Source organism: Mus caroli, unplaced genomic scaffold (genome assembly GCF_978045245.1).
Source record: "Mus caroli unplaced genomic scaffold, Mus_caroli_1 scaffold_11, whole genome shotgun sequence".
Lineage (NCBI taxonomy): Eukaryota > Metazoa > Chordata > Mammalia > Rodentia > Muridae > Mus > Mus caroli.
Genome location: NW_028227266.1, coordinates 19,335,762 through 19,354,460, shown reverse-complemented (window position 1 = coordinate 19,354,460; position 18,699 = coordinate 19,335,762). Strand labels below are relative to the sequence as shown.

General features: G+C 40.1%; 1 protein-coding gene across 3 annotated transcripts in view; it reads left to right on the top strand.

Annotated features, from left to right (window-relative positions):
- Nucleotides 1-18,699, top strand: part of Anln (anillin, actin binding protein) — a 65,017-nt gene that overhangs the window by 23,820 nt on the left and 22,498 nt on the right. For 2 of the 3 annotated variants that reach the window (XM_085844491.1, XM_085844489.1), the window contains exons 9-15: nucleotides 7,376-7,486; nucleotides 8,445-8,680; nucleotides 11,847-11,992; nucleotides 12,288-12,435; nucleotides 14,087-14,222; nucleotides 14,534-14,716; nucleotides 16,625-16,751. In XM_085844491.1, the coding sequence (XP_085700617.1) occupies nucleotides 7,376-7,486; nucleotides 8,445-8,680; nucleotides 11,847-11,992; nucleotides 12,288-12,435; nucleotides 14,087-14,222; nucleotides 14,534-14,716; nucleotides 16,625-16,751 (1,087 nt within the window). The remainder of the gene's footprint in view (nucleotides 1-7,375; nucleotides 7,487-8,444; nucleotides 8,681-11,846; nucleotides 11,993-12,287; nucleotides 12,436-14,086; nucleotides 14,223-14,533; nucleotides 14,717-16,624; nucleotides 16,752-18,699) is intronic. The other variant, XM_085844490.1, reaches the window with a different exon arrangement.

Below are 18,699 nucleotides of genomic sequence, written 5' to 3'. Positions count from 1 at the left end.
GTCTACAGAGTGAGTTCCAGGACAGCCAGGGCTACACAGAGAAACCCTGTCTCGAAAAACCAAAAAAAAAAAAAAACCAAAAAAAAAAAAAAAAAGATAGCCAGGGCTATACAGAGAAACCCTGTCTCAAAAAAAAATAATTCCCATTGTGGTATTTGTGTTTCTCAATAGTGATAGTGAACATTTTTCATATCCTTTGTGGTCATTTGTATTTATCTTTGTGAAAATTACTTAGTTAATTCTTAATAGTTTAAGTTTTAACTTTATGCTCTTTCAGAAATGTCTTGAATAATCAGGAGACCTAAATTCTTTATAAACTTGTGGGTGCTTTTCTGTTCCTGGAAAGAGATTTTGATAGAGATTGCATCGAACGTCCAGATCTATATGGCATGCTGGCCTTGTACTGAATCTTCCCTTCTGTTTATGTCTTTATTTCCCTTTGTAGTATTAATATTTACCAATAAATTCTGGCATCGGGTCACTACCCGTCTCAGTGTCTTATGTTACAAAGGAAAGACACACACACACCCCCGCTATACTTTAATATGTCCTAAACAGCACAGTAGCTGGAGACCTGCCTGCCCTCCATGCTGTTAAAGTTGACCTCCCACCGACAGACTCTGAGTCACTACTTCCTAATCTCTGTGTCCATCTTGGCTGCTCCTGACCCCACTGAGCAGCCTTTGGGCTGCCTTCTCTGGGCCCCTTTGCATGCAGTTCTGCCTCTCGCTGCTGTACACACCTCAGGCATGGATGGCATCTTTGTCCTCCTTCTTCCTCGGGGTCCCAAGCCTGGGGACCCTAAATCCCCCCCCCCCCTGCCCCTCCACCTCTCCTTCCCAGATACTGACTTCGGGCATCTTTATTTACCAATCAGAGTTATCTGAAGGCAGGTTCCCAGAAGCTGTGTGCAGTGGCTCTCAGGCAAACCGTTTTAGGGAGGGACATAATTAGCATTAGAATACAAGCAACCGCATCCCTTTAGCAGAATTATGTTGCTTTTAAGATAAAACTTGTTTGATTCTTTGGTGGAGTTTATTGGTGAGTATTTTCTTCTTTTTGATGCCTTCTCATCTAGCTGTAGTCAAGGATCCGCTTGGACCTCTGGTCCTTCTCCCTCCACCTCCAAGTGCTGGGGTTACTGCTGTGCACACCACTCTGGGTTCCCTGAGTGCTGGTTGGAGCACTCTGGCTTCCTGCGTGCTAGGCAGGCACTCTGCCGACCAAGCGTCCTTGTTCCCCTTTGTTGGTGTTTTGAGAATTGCTTTTCAGATGTTTACTGTCTGGGTAGATGTCTGTGTACATTTTTGAGAATTGCTTTTCAGATGTTTACTGTCTGGGTAGATGTCTGCGTACATTTTTGAGAACTGCTTCTCAGATGTTTACTGTTTGGGTAGATGTCTGCGTACATTTTTGAGAACTGCTTCTCAGATGTTTACTGTTTGGGTAGATGTCTGCGTACATTTTTGAGAACTGCTTCTCAGATGTTTACTGTTTGGGTAGATGTCTGTGTACATTTTTGAGAACTGCTTCTCAGATGTTTACTGTTTGGGTAGATGTCTGCGTACATTTTTGAGAACTGCTTTTCAGATGTTTACTGTTTGGGTAGATGTCTGTGTACATTTTTGAGAATTGCTTTTCAGATGTTTACTGTTTGGGTAGATGTCTGTGTACATTTTTGAGAATTGCTTTTCAGATGTTTACTGTTTGGGTAGATGTCTGCGTACATTTTTGAGAATTGCTTTTCAGATGTTTACTGTCTGGGTAGATGTCTGTGTACATTTTTGAGAACTGCTTCTCAGATGTTTACTGTTTGGGTAGATGTCTGCGTACATTTTTGAGAACTGCTTTTCAGATGTTTACTGTTTGGGTAGATGTCTGTGTACATTTTTGAGAATTGCTTTTCAGATGTTTACTGTTTGGGTAGATGTCTGTGTACATTTTTGAGAATTGCTTTTCAGATGTTTACTGTTTGGGTAGATGTCTGCGTACATTTTTGAGAATTGCTTTTCAGATGTTTACTGTCTGGGTAGATGTCTGTGTACATTTTTGAGAACTGCTTCTCAGATGTTTACTGTTTGGGTAGATGTCTGCGTACATTTTTGAGAACTGCTTCTCAGATGTTTACTGTTTGGGTAGATGTCTGTGTACATTTTTGAGAATTGCTTTTCAGATGTTTACTGTTTGGGTAGATGTCTGTGTACATTTTTGAGAATTGCTTTTCAGATGTTTACTGTTTGGGTAGATGTCTGTGTACATTTTTGAGAATTGCTTTTCAGATGTTTACTGTTTGGGTAGATGTCTGTGTACATTTTTGAGAATTGCTTTTCAGATGTTTACTGTTTGGGTAGATGTCTGTGTACATTTTTGAGAATTGCTTTTCAGATGTTTACTGTCTGGGTAGATGTCTGCGTACATTTTTGAGAACTGCTTTTCAGATGTTTACTGTCTGGGTAGATGTCTGTGTACAGTTTTGAGAATTGCTTTTCAGATGTTTACTGTCTGGGTAGATGTCTGTGTACAGTTTTGAGAATTGCTTTTCAGATGTTTACTGTCTGGGTAGATGTCTGCGTACATTTTTGAGAACTGCTTTTCAGATGTTTACTGTTTGGGTAGATGTCTGTGTACATTTTTGAGAATTGCTTTTCAGATGTTTACTGTCTGGGTAGATGTCTGTGTACAGTTTTGAGAATTGCTTTTCAGATGTTTACTGTCTGGGTAGATGTCTGCGTACATTTTTGAGAATTGCTTTTCAGATGTTTACTGTTTGGGTAGATGTCTGTGTACAGTTTTGAGAATTGCTTTTCAGATGTTTACTGTTTGGGTAGATGTCTGCGTACATTTTTGAGAACTGCTTTTCAGATGTTTACTGTCTGGGTAGATGTCTGTGTACATTTTTGAGAATTGCTTTTCAGATGTTTACTGTCTGGGTAGATGTCTGTGTACAGTTTTGAGAATTGCTTTTCAGATGTTTACTGTCTGGGTAGATGTCTGTGTACATTTTTGAGAATTGCTTTTCAGATGTTTACTGTTTGGGTAGATGTCTGTGTACATTTTTGAGAATTGCTTTTCAGATGTTTACTGTTTGGGTAGATGTCTGTGTACATTTTTGAGAATTGCTTTTCAGATGTTTACTGTTTGGGTAGATGTCTGTGTACATTTTTGAGAATTGCTTTTCAGATGTTTACTGTCTGGGTAGATGTCTGCGTACATTTTTGAGAACTGCTTTTCAGATGTTTACTGTTTGGGTAGATGTCTGTGTACATTTTTGAGAATTGCTTTTCAGATGTTTACTGTCTGGGTAGATGTCTGTGTACATTTTTGAGAATTGCTTTTCAGATGTTTACTGTTTGGGTAGATGTCTGTGTACATTTTTGAGAATTGCTTTTCAGATGTTTACTGTTTGGGTAGATGTCTGTGTACATTTTTGAGAATTGCTTTTCAGATGTTTACTGTCTGGGTAGATGTCTGCGTACATTTTTGAGAACTGCTTTTCAGATGTTTACTGTTTGGGTAGATGTCTGTGTACATTTTTGAGAATTGCTTTTCAGATGTTTACTGTCTGGGTAGATGTCTGTGTACATTTTTGAGAACTGCTTTTCAGATGTTTACTGTCTGGGTAGATGTCTGCGTACATTTTTGAGAACTGCTTTTCAGATGTTTACTGTTTGGGTAGATGTCTGTGTACATTTTTGAGAATTGCTTTTCAGATGTTTACTGTCTGGGTAGATGTCTGCGTACATTTTTGAGAATTGCTTTTCAGATGTTTACTGTCTGGGTAGATGTCTGTGTACATTTTTGAGAATTGCTTTTCAGATGTTTACTGTTTGGGTAGATGTCTGTGTACATTTTTGAGAATTGCTTTTCAGATGTTTACTGTTTGGGTAGATGTCTGTGTACATTTTTGAGAATTGCTTTTCAGATGTTTACTGTCTGGGTAGATGTCTGCGTACATTTTTGAGAACTGCTTTTCAGATGTTTACTGTTTTGGTAGATGTCTGTGTACATTTTTGAGAATTGCTTTTCAGATGTTTACTGTCTGGGTAGATGTCTGTGTACATTTTTGAGAACTGCTTTTCAGATGTTTACTGTCTGGGTAGATGTCTGCGTACATTTTTGAGAACTGCTTTTCAGATGTTTACTGTTTGGGTAGATGTCTGTGTACATTTTTGAGAATTGCTTTTCAGATGTTTACTGTCTGGGTAGATGTCTGTGTACATTTTTGAGAACTGCTTTTCAGATGTTTACTGTTTGGGTAGATGTCTGTGTACATTTTTGAGAACTGCTTTTCAGATGTTTACTGTTTGGGTAGATGTCTGTGTACATTTTTGAGAATTGCTTTTCAGATGTTTACTGTCTGGGTAGATGTCTGCGTACATTTTTGAGAATTGCTTTTCAGATGTTTACTGTCTGGGTAGATGTCTGTGTACATTTTTGAGAATTGCTTTTCAGATGTTTACTGTCTGGGTAGATGTCTGTGTACATTTTTGAGAATTGCTTTTCAGATGTTTACTGTTTGGGTAGATGTCTGTGTACATTTTTGAGAATTGCTTTTCAGATGTTTACTGTCTGGGTAGATGTCTGTGTACATTTTTGAGAACTGCTTTTCAGATGTTTACTGTTTTGGTAGATGTCTGTGTACATTTTTGAGAATTGCTTTTCAGATGTTTACTGTCTGGGTAGATGTCTGTGTACATTTTTGAGAACTGCTTTTCAGATGTTTACTGTCTGGGTAGATGTCTGCGTACATTTTTGAGAACTGCTTTTCAGATGTTTACTGTTTGGGTAGATGTCTGTGTACATTTTTGAGAATTGCTTTTCAGATGTTTACTGTCTGGGTAGATGTCTGTGTACATTTTTGAGAACTGCTTTTCAGATGTTTACTGTTTGGGTAGATGTCTGTGTACATTTTTGAGAACTGCTTTTCAGATGTTTACTGTTTGGGTAGATGTCTGTGTACATTTTTGAGAATTGCTTTTCAGATGTTTACTGTCTGGGTAGATGTCTGCGTACATTTTTGAGAATTGCTTTTCAGATGTTTACTGTCTGGGTAGATGTCTGTGTACATTTTTGAGAATTGCTTTTCAGATGTTTACTGTCTGGGTAGATGTCTGTGTACATTTTTGAGAATTGCTTTTCAGATGTTTACTGTTTGGGTAGATGTCTGTGTACATTTTTGAGAATTGCTTTTCAGATGTTTACTGTCTGGGTAGATGTCTGTGTACATTTTTGAGAACTGCTTTTCAGATGTTTACTGTTTGGGTAGATGTCTGTGTACATTTTTGAGAATTGCTTTTCAGATGTTTACTGTCTGGGTAGATGTCTGTGTACATTTTTGAGAACTGCTTTTCAGATGTTTACTGTCTGGGTAGATGTCTGCGTACATTTTTGAGAACTGCTTTTCAGATGTTTACTGTTTGGGTAGATGTCTGTGTACATTTTTGAGAATTGCTTTTCAGATGTTTACTGTCTGGGTAGATGTCTGTGTACATTTTTGAGAACTGCTTTTCAGATGTTTACTGTTTGGGTAGATGTCTGTGTACATTTTTGAGAACTGCTTTTCAGATGTTTACTGTTTGGGTAGATGTCTGCGTACATTTTTGAGAATTGCTTTTCAGATGTTTACTGTCTGGGTAGATGTCTGCGTACATTTTTGAGAACTGCTTTTCAGATGTTTACTGTTTGGGTAGATGTCTGTGTACATTTTTGAGAATTGCTTTTCAGATGTTTACTGTCTGGGTAGATGTCTGTGTACATTTTTGAGAACTGCTTTTCAGATGTTTACTGTTTGGGTAGATGTCTGTGTACATTTTTGAGAACTGCTTTTCAGATGTTTACTGTTTGGGTAGATGTCTGCGTACATTTTTGAGAATTGCTTTTCAGATGTTTACTGTCTGGGTAGATGTCTGCGTACATTTTTGAGAACTGCTTTTCAGATGTTTACTGTTTGGGTAGATGTCTGCGTACATTTTTGAGAACTGCTTTTCAGATGTTTACTGTTTGGGTAGATGTCTGCGTACATTTTTGAGAACTGCTTTTCAGATGTTTACTGTTTGGGTAGATGTCTGTGTACATTTTTGAGAATTGCTTTTCAGATGTTTACTGTCTGGGTAGATGTCTGTGTACATTTTTGAGAACTGCTTTTCAGATGTTTACTGTTTGGGTAGATGTCTGTGTACATTTTTGAGAATTGCTTTTCAGATGTTTACTGTCTGGGTAGATGTCTGTGTACATTTTTGAGAATTGCTTTTCAGATGTTTACTGTCTGGGTAGATGTCTGTGTACATTTTTGAGAACTGCTTTTCAGATGTTTACTGTCTGGGTAGATGTCTGTGTACATTTTTGAGAACTGCTTTTCAGATGTTTACTGTTTGGGTAGATGTTTACTGTTTGGGGAGATGTTTACTGTTTGGGTAGATGTTTACTGTTTGGGTAGGTGTCTGCGTACATTTTTGGTGTCTTTCAGACTGTTATGCTCTATAGCCCGTGCTGCCAAGAATCCTTAAATTCACTGTAATCCTGCTAGAGCCTCATGGAGTTTAGGATGTCAGGGGTGAGCCACCTCACTTTGTTGATGTTGTCTCCTTTGCTAAATTTACTAATTTATTACTTATTACAGGTCATGTCTGTTCCTTCCTTCCTTTCTTTCTTTGGTGGCATCTTCAGGATTATCGACGTTAGATGACGCCATCCGTGAGCAGAAGTAGTTGTCACTCTGTTCTAATCTGGATGACTTCTGTGTTTTTAGTTGCTTTGATAAGACTTTTAAAGCATATGCTAACTCCAGTAGGGAGGGCAGCCATGCTGTTTGTCTCCAATCTTGGAGGAACGTTCTCAGTCTTCCATCAGCGAGTTAGCTGAGTCTTTTCTTAGTACATGACGAGGTTCCCTTCTGGGCCTAGATTTTGTGATTTTGTTGACAATTTTAGTAAAGGCGAAAAACTAATTATGAAACAGTCTGGCCTGACAGTGGTGGCGCACACCTTTAATCCCAGCACTCGGGAGGCAGAGGCAGGTGGATTTCTGAGTTCGAGTTCGAGGCCAGGCTGGTCTACAAAGTGAGTTCCAGGACAGCAGAGCTGTACAGAGAAACCCTGTCTCGAAAAACAAAAGAGAGAGAGAGAGAGAAACAGTCTGAATAAAAAAAATAACTCATAATATTGGTGTCGCCTTTCTTTTCTGGTGGAGAGGGAAACAGGACGTCATGAGAACACAGATGTATGTGGTGGTTAGAGTTCTCAGTTTCTAGGTTGAAGTATTTAAAATGAAGACTTATGACTCCATGACTTTACAGTTCAGGTTATTTCTGTCATGTGTGCACACACAGGCACACACACACACAGGTTAATTTGTTTTTTCTCATACATTTTTTTAGGTTCCACTGAAAGCGAAATGACAAAGTCCAGCCCTTTGAAAATAACGTTGTTTTTAGAAGAAGAAAAGTCCTTAAAAGTAGCATCAGCCCTGGAGGTTGAGCAGAAGACTGGTTGGTTTAAAGTCTTTATTTCTTTTTGGCTCTAGATACATTGAAAGAAATAATGTAATATAAGAATAATATTGTGTTTTTAAATGTCCTATAATTTCAAAATACCTTTGTTTTCAAGCTAAGAAATACTGTAGCTTCCATTAAGATATGGTACTGTTAATAGTTACTGTTAGTTTACTCTGTCAAAATTACCCAGTGGTGTTAAATGTTTTCCTGTACCGACTGCCATGTGTTTCTTCTAACTATAGAAGAGGCTTATTTTGAAAGTGCTTTTTGAGGTTATTCATTTATTCATCTATCTATCTATCTATCTATCTACCTATCTATTTGAGACAGGGTTTCTCTGTAGCCCTGGCTGTCCTGGAACTCTTGTCGATCAGGCTGGCCTTGAACTCAGAGATCTGCCTGCCTTTGCCTCCTCTATGTTCTGAGATCAGAGATGTGTTCCACCACTGTTGGGAGAGATTTATTTTTAAATTGTGTGTTTATCTGCATGTGGGGGTGTTCACATGACTGTAGGTGCCTGCAGAGGCCTGAAGAGACTGTCATAGCCTCTTGATCTGGATTTACAGGTCATTGTGAGCTGCCCATTGTGGGTGCTAGTAACCAAATTTGAGTCCTAGTATAGTACAAACCAAACTATCTGTCTACTCCTGAAAAAGTATTTTTTGAAAGTTAGAATATTGTGTTCCTGCTTAAAACTTTCACCAAAATCCAAAGTGTTAAGTTAATTTTTTTTTGTAGATCTAATCTTTATATCTTGGAAAATATTTTGGAACTTTTTAAATATGAGGAGAGTCTAGCTTTATTTTGACTTTATATAATGTTGGAGGTTGTCCTCTCAACCTTGTTGTTAAGAAGTGATTTTTGTTTGGGTAACTGTATTTTAGGAAGCATGAAAACTTAGCCTCCTCTGCCACCTTGGATCACAGTATCTCTCCACTGAAATCTTTTTCAGAAGCAGTGCGTGAGGTTGAGATGAGCGTGGACGATGAGGATATCAATAGCTCCAAAGTCATTAATGACATCTTCAGTGATGTCCTAGAGGAAGGGGAGCTGGATGTGGAAAAGAGCCAAGAGGCGATGGACCAAGTGGGAGCAGAAAACAGTGAGGAGCAGGAAGATGCACTGAATATCTCCTCAATGTCTTTACTTGCTCCACTAGCTCAGACGGTCGGGGTGGTGAGCCTGGAGGTAAGAAGGCTGTCCTTCCTCAAGCTCAGAGGAAGGCAAACACAGTAGGAATGTCTATCTCCTCCACCTTTGGTAAACACGAATTTGCCAATGCAGCCAGTGGTCTTGTAAATCTGATAGAATTTGTTTAGAATGTAAAACTAGTGATTTCCTAGACCTAGGGTAAACATTAACATTGTAACAAGCATGCCCTCTCAAATCCTGGTTGTAGCATTTTATAACTGTAGCTTCTCTGACATGGTTCTCTCAGCTGTTAAACAAGGTCAGTAACAGTAACTACATTCTAGAGCTGATAAAATTATTAAATCATAATTATATTTAGGACCAGAAATTCTTTTTTTTTTTTATATATTTTTATTACATATTTTCCTCAATTACATTTCCAATACTATCCCAAAAGTCCCCCATGGCGCCCCCCACTTCCCTACCCACCCATTCCCATTCTTTTGGCCCTGGCATTCCCCTATATTGGGGCATATAAAGTTTGCAAGTCCAATGGGCCTCTCTTTCCATTGATGGCCGACTAGGCCATCTTTCGATACATATGCAGCTAGAGACAAGAGCTCCAGGGTTCTGGTTAGTACATCATGTTGTTCCAACAATAGGGTTGCAGATCCCTTTAGCTCCTTGGGTACTTTCTCTAGCTTCTCCATTGGGAGCCCTGTGATACATCCAATAGCTGACTGTGAACATCCACTCCTGTGTTTGCTAGGCCCCGGCATCGTCTCACAAGAGACAGCTATATTTGGGTCCTTTCAGCAAAATCTTGCTAGTGTATGCAATGGTGTCAGCGTTTAGAAGCTGATTATGGGACGGATCCCTGGATACAGCAGTCTCTAAATGGTCCATCCTTTCATCACAGCTACGAACTTTGTCTCTGTAACTCCTTCCCTGGGTGTTTTGTTCCCAATTCTAAGAAGGTGCACAGTGTCCACACTTTGGTCTTCATTCTTCTTGAGTTTCATGCGTTTATCAAATTGTATCTTATATCTTGGGTATCCTAAGTTTTGGGCTAATATCCACTTATCAATGAATACATATTGTGTGAGTTCTTTTGTGATTGTGTTACTTCACTCAAGATGATGCCCTCCAGGTCCATCCATTTGGCTAGGAATTTCATAAATTCATTCTTTTTAATAGCTGAGTAGTACTCCATTGTGTAAATGTACCATAATTTCTGTATCCATTCCTCTGTTGAGGGACATCTGGGTTCTTTCCAGCTTCTGGCTATTATAAATAGGGCTGCTATGAACATAGTGGAGCATGTGTAGGACCAGAAATTCAACTGACATTTACTGAGCCCTAAATTGTATTAATCGCGTCACCCTAAGCTCAGGAGCTAGTGCTGGGGATGGCCTCAGTTAGAGGGAACTATTTTTTTTTTTTATTAGCTTATTCACTTTACATCCTACTCACTGCCCCCCTCCTGGTCACCCCCTCCCACAATCCTTTCCCCTCCCTCTTTTCCCTTCTCTTTTGAGCAAGTGGGGCCCCCCTGGAGATTCCCCCTGACCCTGGCACTTGAAGTCTCTGTGAGGCTTGGCGCTTTCTCTCCCATTGAAGCCAGACAAGTCAGCCCAGGTAGAAGAGCATATCCCATGTATAGGCAATTAGAGATACTTTTCTTTAAACGATTTCCTTTGGTTGTCTTTTAGTGTGTAGTGTTTTGTTTGTTTGTTTGTTTGTTTGTTTGTTTGTTAGGTGTGAGAAAGGATCTCATGCAGCCCAGGGTAGCCTTGTAGGTCAGTGTAACAAGAATTGCAGCTTAAATTCATGAACTTTGTAAGTCTTTATAACAGGGTCAAGTACATCTTTATTAGTCAATTTAGGGACTATTACTGATAGAACCTAGTGGGGAAACCCGCACTCCATTCCCAATTCGGCATGTACCCAAAAAAATCACGAAGGACCATCTTGATGTAATTACATGAGGTCGTTTAATGACAGAGCTCTGGACCGACATGCATCTCACACAGGAGATAATGGATGTCGGCCACGAGGCTCGAAAGCTAGGCGTTTTTATGGGGTAAGGGGCTTAGGGTTGTGGAATTCAGCATAGTGACACACTATTGGCTTATTCAAACATTAACAGAAAGATTACATGTCAGCAAAAGGGCATCAGGACTTTGTTCCTGTGGACTGGGGGCTTATCTTTGTTCACATAGCAACCAGTTGATGTATGACTTTACCCGGCGTCAAGGGGCAGTAGACAGAGGGGAGGTTCCGGCCAGGTGGTGTTGACCCAGACAAGATAGCCCTGCTTGTCCTTGTATTTTTTCATTTTTACAGTCAAGCTGTTCTTAGGAATGTCTTAACAACAGCCCTATCTGTTCTGCTTTGTTCTCGGCCCCAGGCCACGGGCTCATAAACAACTCTTTTACATGAATCACAAGTTACAAAATCTCATTTTCCTTCATTACAATTAACACATTTTTGTCAGTGGGAAATGAGTTTATTTAATCATGTTGAAAACATGTGCGTTAGGATTCAACAAATTTTGAAAGCATTTTCTGTATTTTGCTGGTTGTAGATGCATGTTCCTGCAAAAAATGTTGAGATGTTCAACTAATCAGTAGTTGCTTGAGTAGAAGTCAGGAGAATATGGTGCATGAGGCAAAACTTGTGCATCAGTTAGTTCAACCTAAGAACAGTTAGTTCAACCTAAGAACGTAGCCATTGCTCCTAACCACTGAGTCATCTCTCCAGCCCCTAGATTCGCTTTTGAAGTTCAGTTCAGTCTGGCTTTGTGAAGAACTGGGCCTTTTCTGTGGCCAGCAGGCAGTGGTCCTGCAGTCTCGCTGCTTCTCATCTGCTGATGTGTGCTTTTCACCCAGTTACTTTGTAGGAGTTTTGTTGTTTTTATTATAAATCAGTAGACTTGTTACATGTGTATTTCCTAGTAGCAGAAAAGAATTACTCATGTTTCAGAGTTAAATGGAGTCTTATTAGGATCTATGTTGCTCCTCCATAACTTGTGGTTATAAATCCCGAGTGTGCTGACGTGTCTGTAGCCCACGTGTCAGCAAGTTGTGGCAGGGAGACCAAGAGCTGAAGGCTAGCCTAGATGACGCAGTGAAGATCAAGTCTCTTAAATGAAAACAAAGCATATATAGAGCAAGGTTGAACACAGCTCTAATGTCTCATTTACTGTGGTACTTTTCTGTAGAATGTAATTTCTTCACCTCAGTCGGAATTGAGAGACACTAGCCTAAGTGCTGCAAGTCCTAAGCCAGGGAAATTCCAGAGAACCCGCGTCCCTCGCGCCGAGTCTGCGGATAGCCTCAGTTCTGAGGACCGGGACCTTCTCTATAGGTATGGCTGTTTGGAGAAGGCCTCCCCTCACAGGCAGAGTTTTACAACTTGGGTGGTGTTTACAGCATCTCTGGGGATTGGGCCAGGGCCTCGGGCATGCCAAGCAGGAGGTCAGCCATTGAGTGCAGTCTGCAGCCTGCAGCCTGGGGTCACTTCTATCATTGTTACTTTCCCCAAATGACACTTCAGTGTGGGAAACACTGCAGATGTTCTAAGTATGAAGTTCAGTTTCTGTTGACATGTTTCATAGAGCATTGTTCCTGGATTTCTAACAGTAATATTTTTTTCCTTGAAGCATTGATGCATATAGGTCTCAAAGATTCAAAGAAACAGAACGCCCTTCCATAAAGCAAGTGATTGTTCGAAAGGAAGATGTTACTTCAAAGTTGGGTGAAAAGAATAACGTCTTTTCTGGTCAAGTTAATATCAAACAAAAAATGCAGGTATGCTCTGGCATAGGAAGATATTTGGGACTGTTTGGAACTTGATTGTGAGCTCGCAGCCCTACTAATCTCAACTGAGTGACTGCAATGGGGACTGATGCCCGGGGATCTAACTACTCCTGGATTCACCATAGAGTAGTGTATGTAGTGTAGGGCTTGCCTAGCACGCGTGAGGCCCCTCCCACTACAACATAAGTATAACTGTTAGTTGGGTGATTGAATGTGTGAGACTTACTGTGGTCTTCAAGGGGTTTTGCTAAAGGAAACAGTTTTTCTGTTTGGTGGTGCTTTCTGTGTGGACATGGGGATCTGAACTCAGGGACCGAGGCTTGTGCTGTAGACACTTTGCCAGCTTACCTATCCCCAGCACCTCACCTGTGTTGTTTTACATGGAACTCAAGTCAGCACAATAGTTAAAGCTATTATTAATTACCAAGGTACAGTAATAGGAAAATATGAGGTCATTATGTTATTTATGTATTTGTTTATTTTGAGACAGGGTCTCACGATGTAATCTTAGCTGTCCTGGAGCTTGCTATGTAGACCAGGCAGGCCTCAGCTTCATAAAGACCTGCTTATTTCAGCCTCCCGAGTGCTGAGATTAAAGGTCTGTTACACTTTATAGGAGTACAAAACTCTGCATCTAGAATAACATTTCATTTCAGAACATAAGGTGTGACCTTCATGCCAGCAGAGTTAGGAGCTGAGGGAGGAAGGGAGGAAGACAGTTTGGCTTAACCCACCTCAGTGGCCTGGGGTTTGTCCAGATGTCAGTTTATTTTAAGCGTATTTAAGCACAGCACAGTTGTTGAAAGTTATTCTGGGGATAATTTAACTCGATCCCGCATGCATAGCAAAGCAAGGACAAGTCAGACCTGACTTCATCAAAGCTACGTGTAACGTCCATAACGACTGGTTCCATGGATTGACTGAGAAAAACAAATTTTACTGTAAGGGTCTGGGGAGGGCCGGATGCTGGAAACTCTGTAGCCACACAAATAGTGCAAACATCACTAGGCTAGAAGGAGTTCTTGCCTCAGTCTGGTCCAATAAGAAGGCTCTTCATTCTTTCCCTCGAGGACAACTCTGTGCTTAACAGTCCAGGTTCCTTTGGTGAATGTGTGAGCACAAGGCCCCTGTGCCTTCACATTGTAGATTGTATTTATTGGTGTAAATGCTATGATGTCTAGTCTGTGTTCAGAAGGATAACTACAGTGAAGGTTGCAGTGCACACCAGAAACATCTTGGATTTATCACATAATTCAATCTTCAATAATTTTTTTATTGTATTTTTTTTGAGACAGGGTTTCTGTATAGCCCTGGTTGTCCTGGAACTCACTGTGTAGACCAGGCTGGCCTTGAACTCACAGAGATCCACCTGCCTGTGCCTCCCTTGTGCTGGAATTAAAGACACGTACCAACACCCAGTTTGAATCAGTGTTTGACTGTGTTCAGAACCTTTAACTGGTGTGACATATTTTTGTGATGCTCACAGTTATGTGACCCACAGTTAAATGATCTGTGATCCAAAACCTCACACAATAAAACTAATTTTGACTTTTCTAAAAATGTTGGAAATTTTTCAGTCAGATTAAATAAAGTGATAATGGTGATTAAAACCATGAATTTTCTTCTTTTTGTGATTCATTAGGAGCTCAATAATGACATAAATTTGCAGCAGACAGTGATCTATCAGGCCAGTCAGGCTCTCAACTGCTGTGTGGATGAAGAACACGGGAAAGGATCCTTGGAAGAAGCTGAAGCAGAAAGACTTCTTCTGATTGCAAGTATGTGTGATGCACCAAAACGCATCCTAGTGACTTGGACATTCCTGCCTGCTTAATCTAATGTGAAAACAGCACGCTGGGGGGGGGGGGGGGGGAGGCCACAGGAGAAACGCAAGGGAAGCTGAAGCATCATAGGCAGACTGCAAACGAGACTCTACCCAACAGTTCCATCAGAGAGACGAGACATCAAATGGTTTTGTCTGCTCTCTCATTCAATTCCCTTTCAGTGGACTTTCCTGATTTGCCTCTCGCTCAGAAACAGTTACAGCTTTAATACTTGGAATATTTAGATGCGTATTTTATATTCACAGCTGAGAAAAGAGCACTTCTGATTGATGAACTGAATAAGCTGAAGAGTGAAGGACCTCAGAGGAGGAACAAGACCAGTGTCATAACCCAGAGTGAATTTGTTCCATCTAAAGGGTCAGTCACTCTGTCAGAAATCTGCTTGCCTCTGAAGGCAGATTTTGTCTGCAGCACCGCGCAAAAAACAGGTATGAGTCTGGATCTCATGGTATATTGAGTTTACTTAGGTGGATTTGTTGAGAAAGGCATAAAGAAAGCATACAAAACCTCCATCTTATGTCTTCCTTCCTCATATTAAAATATTTGAATAAGACCATTAGGGGATGGGCTGGTGAGATGGCTCAGTGGTTAAGAGCACCAACTGCTCTTCCAGAGGTCCTGAATTCAAATCCCAGCAACCACATGGTGGCTCACAACTATCAGAAATGAGAAACATATAAAGAACCTATAGGCTGAAGGGAGTGGGGCTGGAGCAAGCAATGGCTGGAACGAGCAGGGCTGAAACAATAGGAAGAAAGGGGGGAATAAAAACAACCATCAGGGGAAATTTTACAGATATGGTTACCAACTCATGCAAGTATGACATTACTGTCTCAAAATAAGGCTAAACATAATTATGACAGATAACATTCTCCAAAGCCGAGTTATCTTGACAGGAGATGCCATTTGACTTTCGTTAATTAGTTTTGTTATGAAAATGTGCCAGGCGTACGCCTTTAATCCGAGCACTCGGGAGGCAGAGGCAGGCGAATTTCTGAGTTCGAGGCCAGCCTAGTCTACAAAGTGAGTTCCAGGACAGCCAGGGCTACACAGAGAAACCCTGTCTCGAAAAAAACAAAACAAAACAAAACAAAAAAAAGAAAATGTGCCAGATCACTTAAAGGAAGTTATTTTACTTTATTCTAGTAAAACAATTATTTATTGTTTTAATTTATTCTAATTCAAATTATAGAAGTTCCTTCTAGAAATTTTGAATTTTTGGTTGTATGATGATTGTTAGTGAATGTTTCTATTGAAGTTGTCTTTCTTTTGCTGGAGTAGATACCTACAGCAATCTTTTACATTATCTAATCTACTAAAAATCATACAGGAGTCAAGAGTGGGTACAGAGGAATATGGCAGCAGGCTCTGAAAACAGGATAATTTCTAGACAACTCAACAAAATTAAAAGTGTGTGAAACATTGAATGAAAATTAAGATTTTTTTTGCATTTTTATTCGATTAGAACTTTATCTCTACAGGTAAAGAAATCTAAACAATGTGAGAAGCTCTTGGGTTTGAGGGCAATAAGAAGGGCCTGGTAAATGTTTGAGCCTTCATTGGAGACTGGTAGATCCCAGTGGGGACCTTGGAATCCCAGCTACCTGGGCAGCTCAAGGCCAGACTCCAACTTAGTGATATCCCCTGTTTCAAAACAAAATTACAAAGGGGTAGGGCTGTAGTCGGTGATACAGTGTTGCTGTACATGTCATGTATGAGTCGCTCAGTCAGTCTCTAGGAATTTACAGTGGATATAGGGACTCATGTTTATAATCCCAGAATTTGGGAAGATTTCAAAAGTATATTTCTCAGATTCAAGGCCAGCCTTTATTAAGAGAATGAGTTTCTGTTATCAAACAAATGAAGAGAAAGTTTAAGGGTTATTGTAGGGATGAGCTAATTTAGGTTATAATTTTTACTGTTGCCTGATTTTAGTATAATTCAGAAAACTTGATAATTTAGCATTCAAGGTATATTTACATAGTAATAAATAGTGAATAAATCGTTTGTTTTTATTAAATATTATCCCTAAATATCTTCAATGGGTCCTAAATCTCAAGTTTGAAACAACAGATCATATAATTTATCCTTTGGAGGTATATGCTAATTCCTGCCAAGTGGTTATAGCTGAGAGTGAGGAGTGAGTGTGGAGGTGTCTTGCTTCATGTTGTTAGCAGACCTTGTTGCTTATTCCAGGGCTGTAGGTATCAGATTATGTCTTTCTTAGCTTTTCGTTTTGAAAAATTTAAATTTTATGTGAGTTGATCGAAGTATGCCTCTCGTCTTCCAGAGTGCTGTTGCTAAGTGTGATTTTCCACTGTGATTTGTTCTTACAGATGCATCAAATTATTACTACTTAATTATGCTAAAAGCTGGGGCTGAGCAGATGGTCGCCACTCCATTAGCAAGTACTGCAAACTCTCTCAGTGGTGATGCTCTGACATTTCCTACTACGTTTACTCTGTAAGTAAATTGAGCATCTCGTGGTTCAGACACACTTTTCCTTTTATAGAGTTAAGACAGTCTCAGCATCTGAGTGGCAATTATAATCTTGTTTTCTCTGTTGTCTGCATGAGATGGAACTAAGGGCTTTTTTTATGCTAACCATGCCTTTTATCAGCAAGCTATATCCCAGACTTTTATAGTATTTAAAATATATTGGTATTTGTTTGCTAACTTATTATAATTAATGCAGTATTTTATTAGCACACATAACCTCATGACATATTCATCCCTGTATTTTTGGTTATATGAACTCCCACTACCCCCTTTGTCTCATCTCCCTCCTGCTGACTCACTTCTTTCTCCTCAGCTGTCTCCTTCTACTTTCCGCCATTTCTTTCTTTTTGGTAGTGTTGGAAATCACACCCAGGGCCTCGTGTACTAGCCAATGAGTTTCCTCTAGGATTGCTTACGGGAACATGGACAGCCTATCAGTGATCACCCCACTAAGACAAATGTCTCCCCTCCTGTAACCATCTGCCAGTGTCTCCTCAGAAGAGATGAGTCCTTGTGAGCACTTCCCTGAAATAATAATAATAATGGTAATAATTATTATTAAGTTCATTTATGAGGCACTGGAAAAATGCCACAGTGGTTAATAGCACAGGCTGTTTATCCAGAGGGCCAGGTTCAGTTCCCAATATTTTCATTCCAGAGGATCCAGTGCCCTCTGCTTGCTCTGCAGCCACTGCATGCATGTGGTACATAGACAGTCATGTAGGCAAGGCATGCACACACATAAAATAAAATACATTTTTAAAATTTACTTATGTTATTATCATTGTGTGCATAATATACATGCATGAGGCTTATGGTCAAAAGCTGCTGTACAGAAAGAAGTTAGAGGATAACTTTGTGGACTCTGATCTCTCCTTACGCCTTATGTTAAGTTCTCCGTATTGAGCTTAGGTTGCCAGGCTTGTGTGGCGGACTCCACTTAGCTGCGGAGCCATCTCCTGGGCCCTTGTTTACTCTTGAAATATGAACAGATAATCCAATTTTCAGTTGTTCAGTAAACTCTTTCTGATTTATTTTTTATTGATATTTTTTGTGATTATAGATACCCAGTATATATAGTGCTTCAATATTTTGTCTATTACTTTTATAGATACTTTAAATAACACAGCAATAATTTATTTCATGTTTTCTTTTCTTTTGGGATTTTTTTTTTTTTTTTTTTGGTTTTTTGTTTTGTTTTGTTTTGTTTTTCTCAAGACAGGGTTTCTCTGTGTAGCCCTGGCTGTCCTGGAACTCACTCTGTAGCTGAGGCTGGACTCGAACTCAGAAATCCACCTGCCTCTGCCTCCCCCAAGTGCTGGGATTAAAGGCGTTTTGAGAGTGTTTCTCTGTGTAGCCCTGGCTGTCCTAGAAATACCTTTGTAGACCAGTTTGGCTTGGAACTCAGAGATCTACCTGCCTTTGTTGGGATCAAAGGTGTGCACCACTCTCCCAGCCGTAACAATATTTTAGTATCAATAAAGAGATAATTAGTACCAAATACATATTTTTAAAACTACAGTCAATCTAATTTGAAAAATATGTCTGCCTCTATTATTACTTGTTTGATTTCGGAGCCTGTGAGAAGGGACTGAGGTACATATCTTACATCCCAAAGCAGAGCCAGGGACAGGGAAGAAAGTTTCTGTACTGTAAAATGAGCATTCAAGACAGATTAGGTTGTATTAAAGGCAGGTTAATTGTGAAGCTGCGATCGGGTGGGTGAGTTCACTGCGCCCAAGCCAGAGGCCAGGGAATGATGGTAGCAGAGGGAGAGAGAAAGGGTGTTAGTGTAGGGAGGGGAGAGGGGAGGGAGGGAGGGATTCCTAGGGTCTTAGGCTGGAAAACTCAGGGTTAGGGGCAGGGTTTGTCAGGTAGGGACTGAGGGATGCTGGGAGAACCTGGAGGCCAG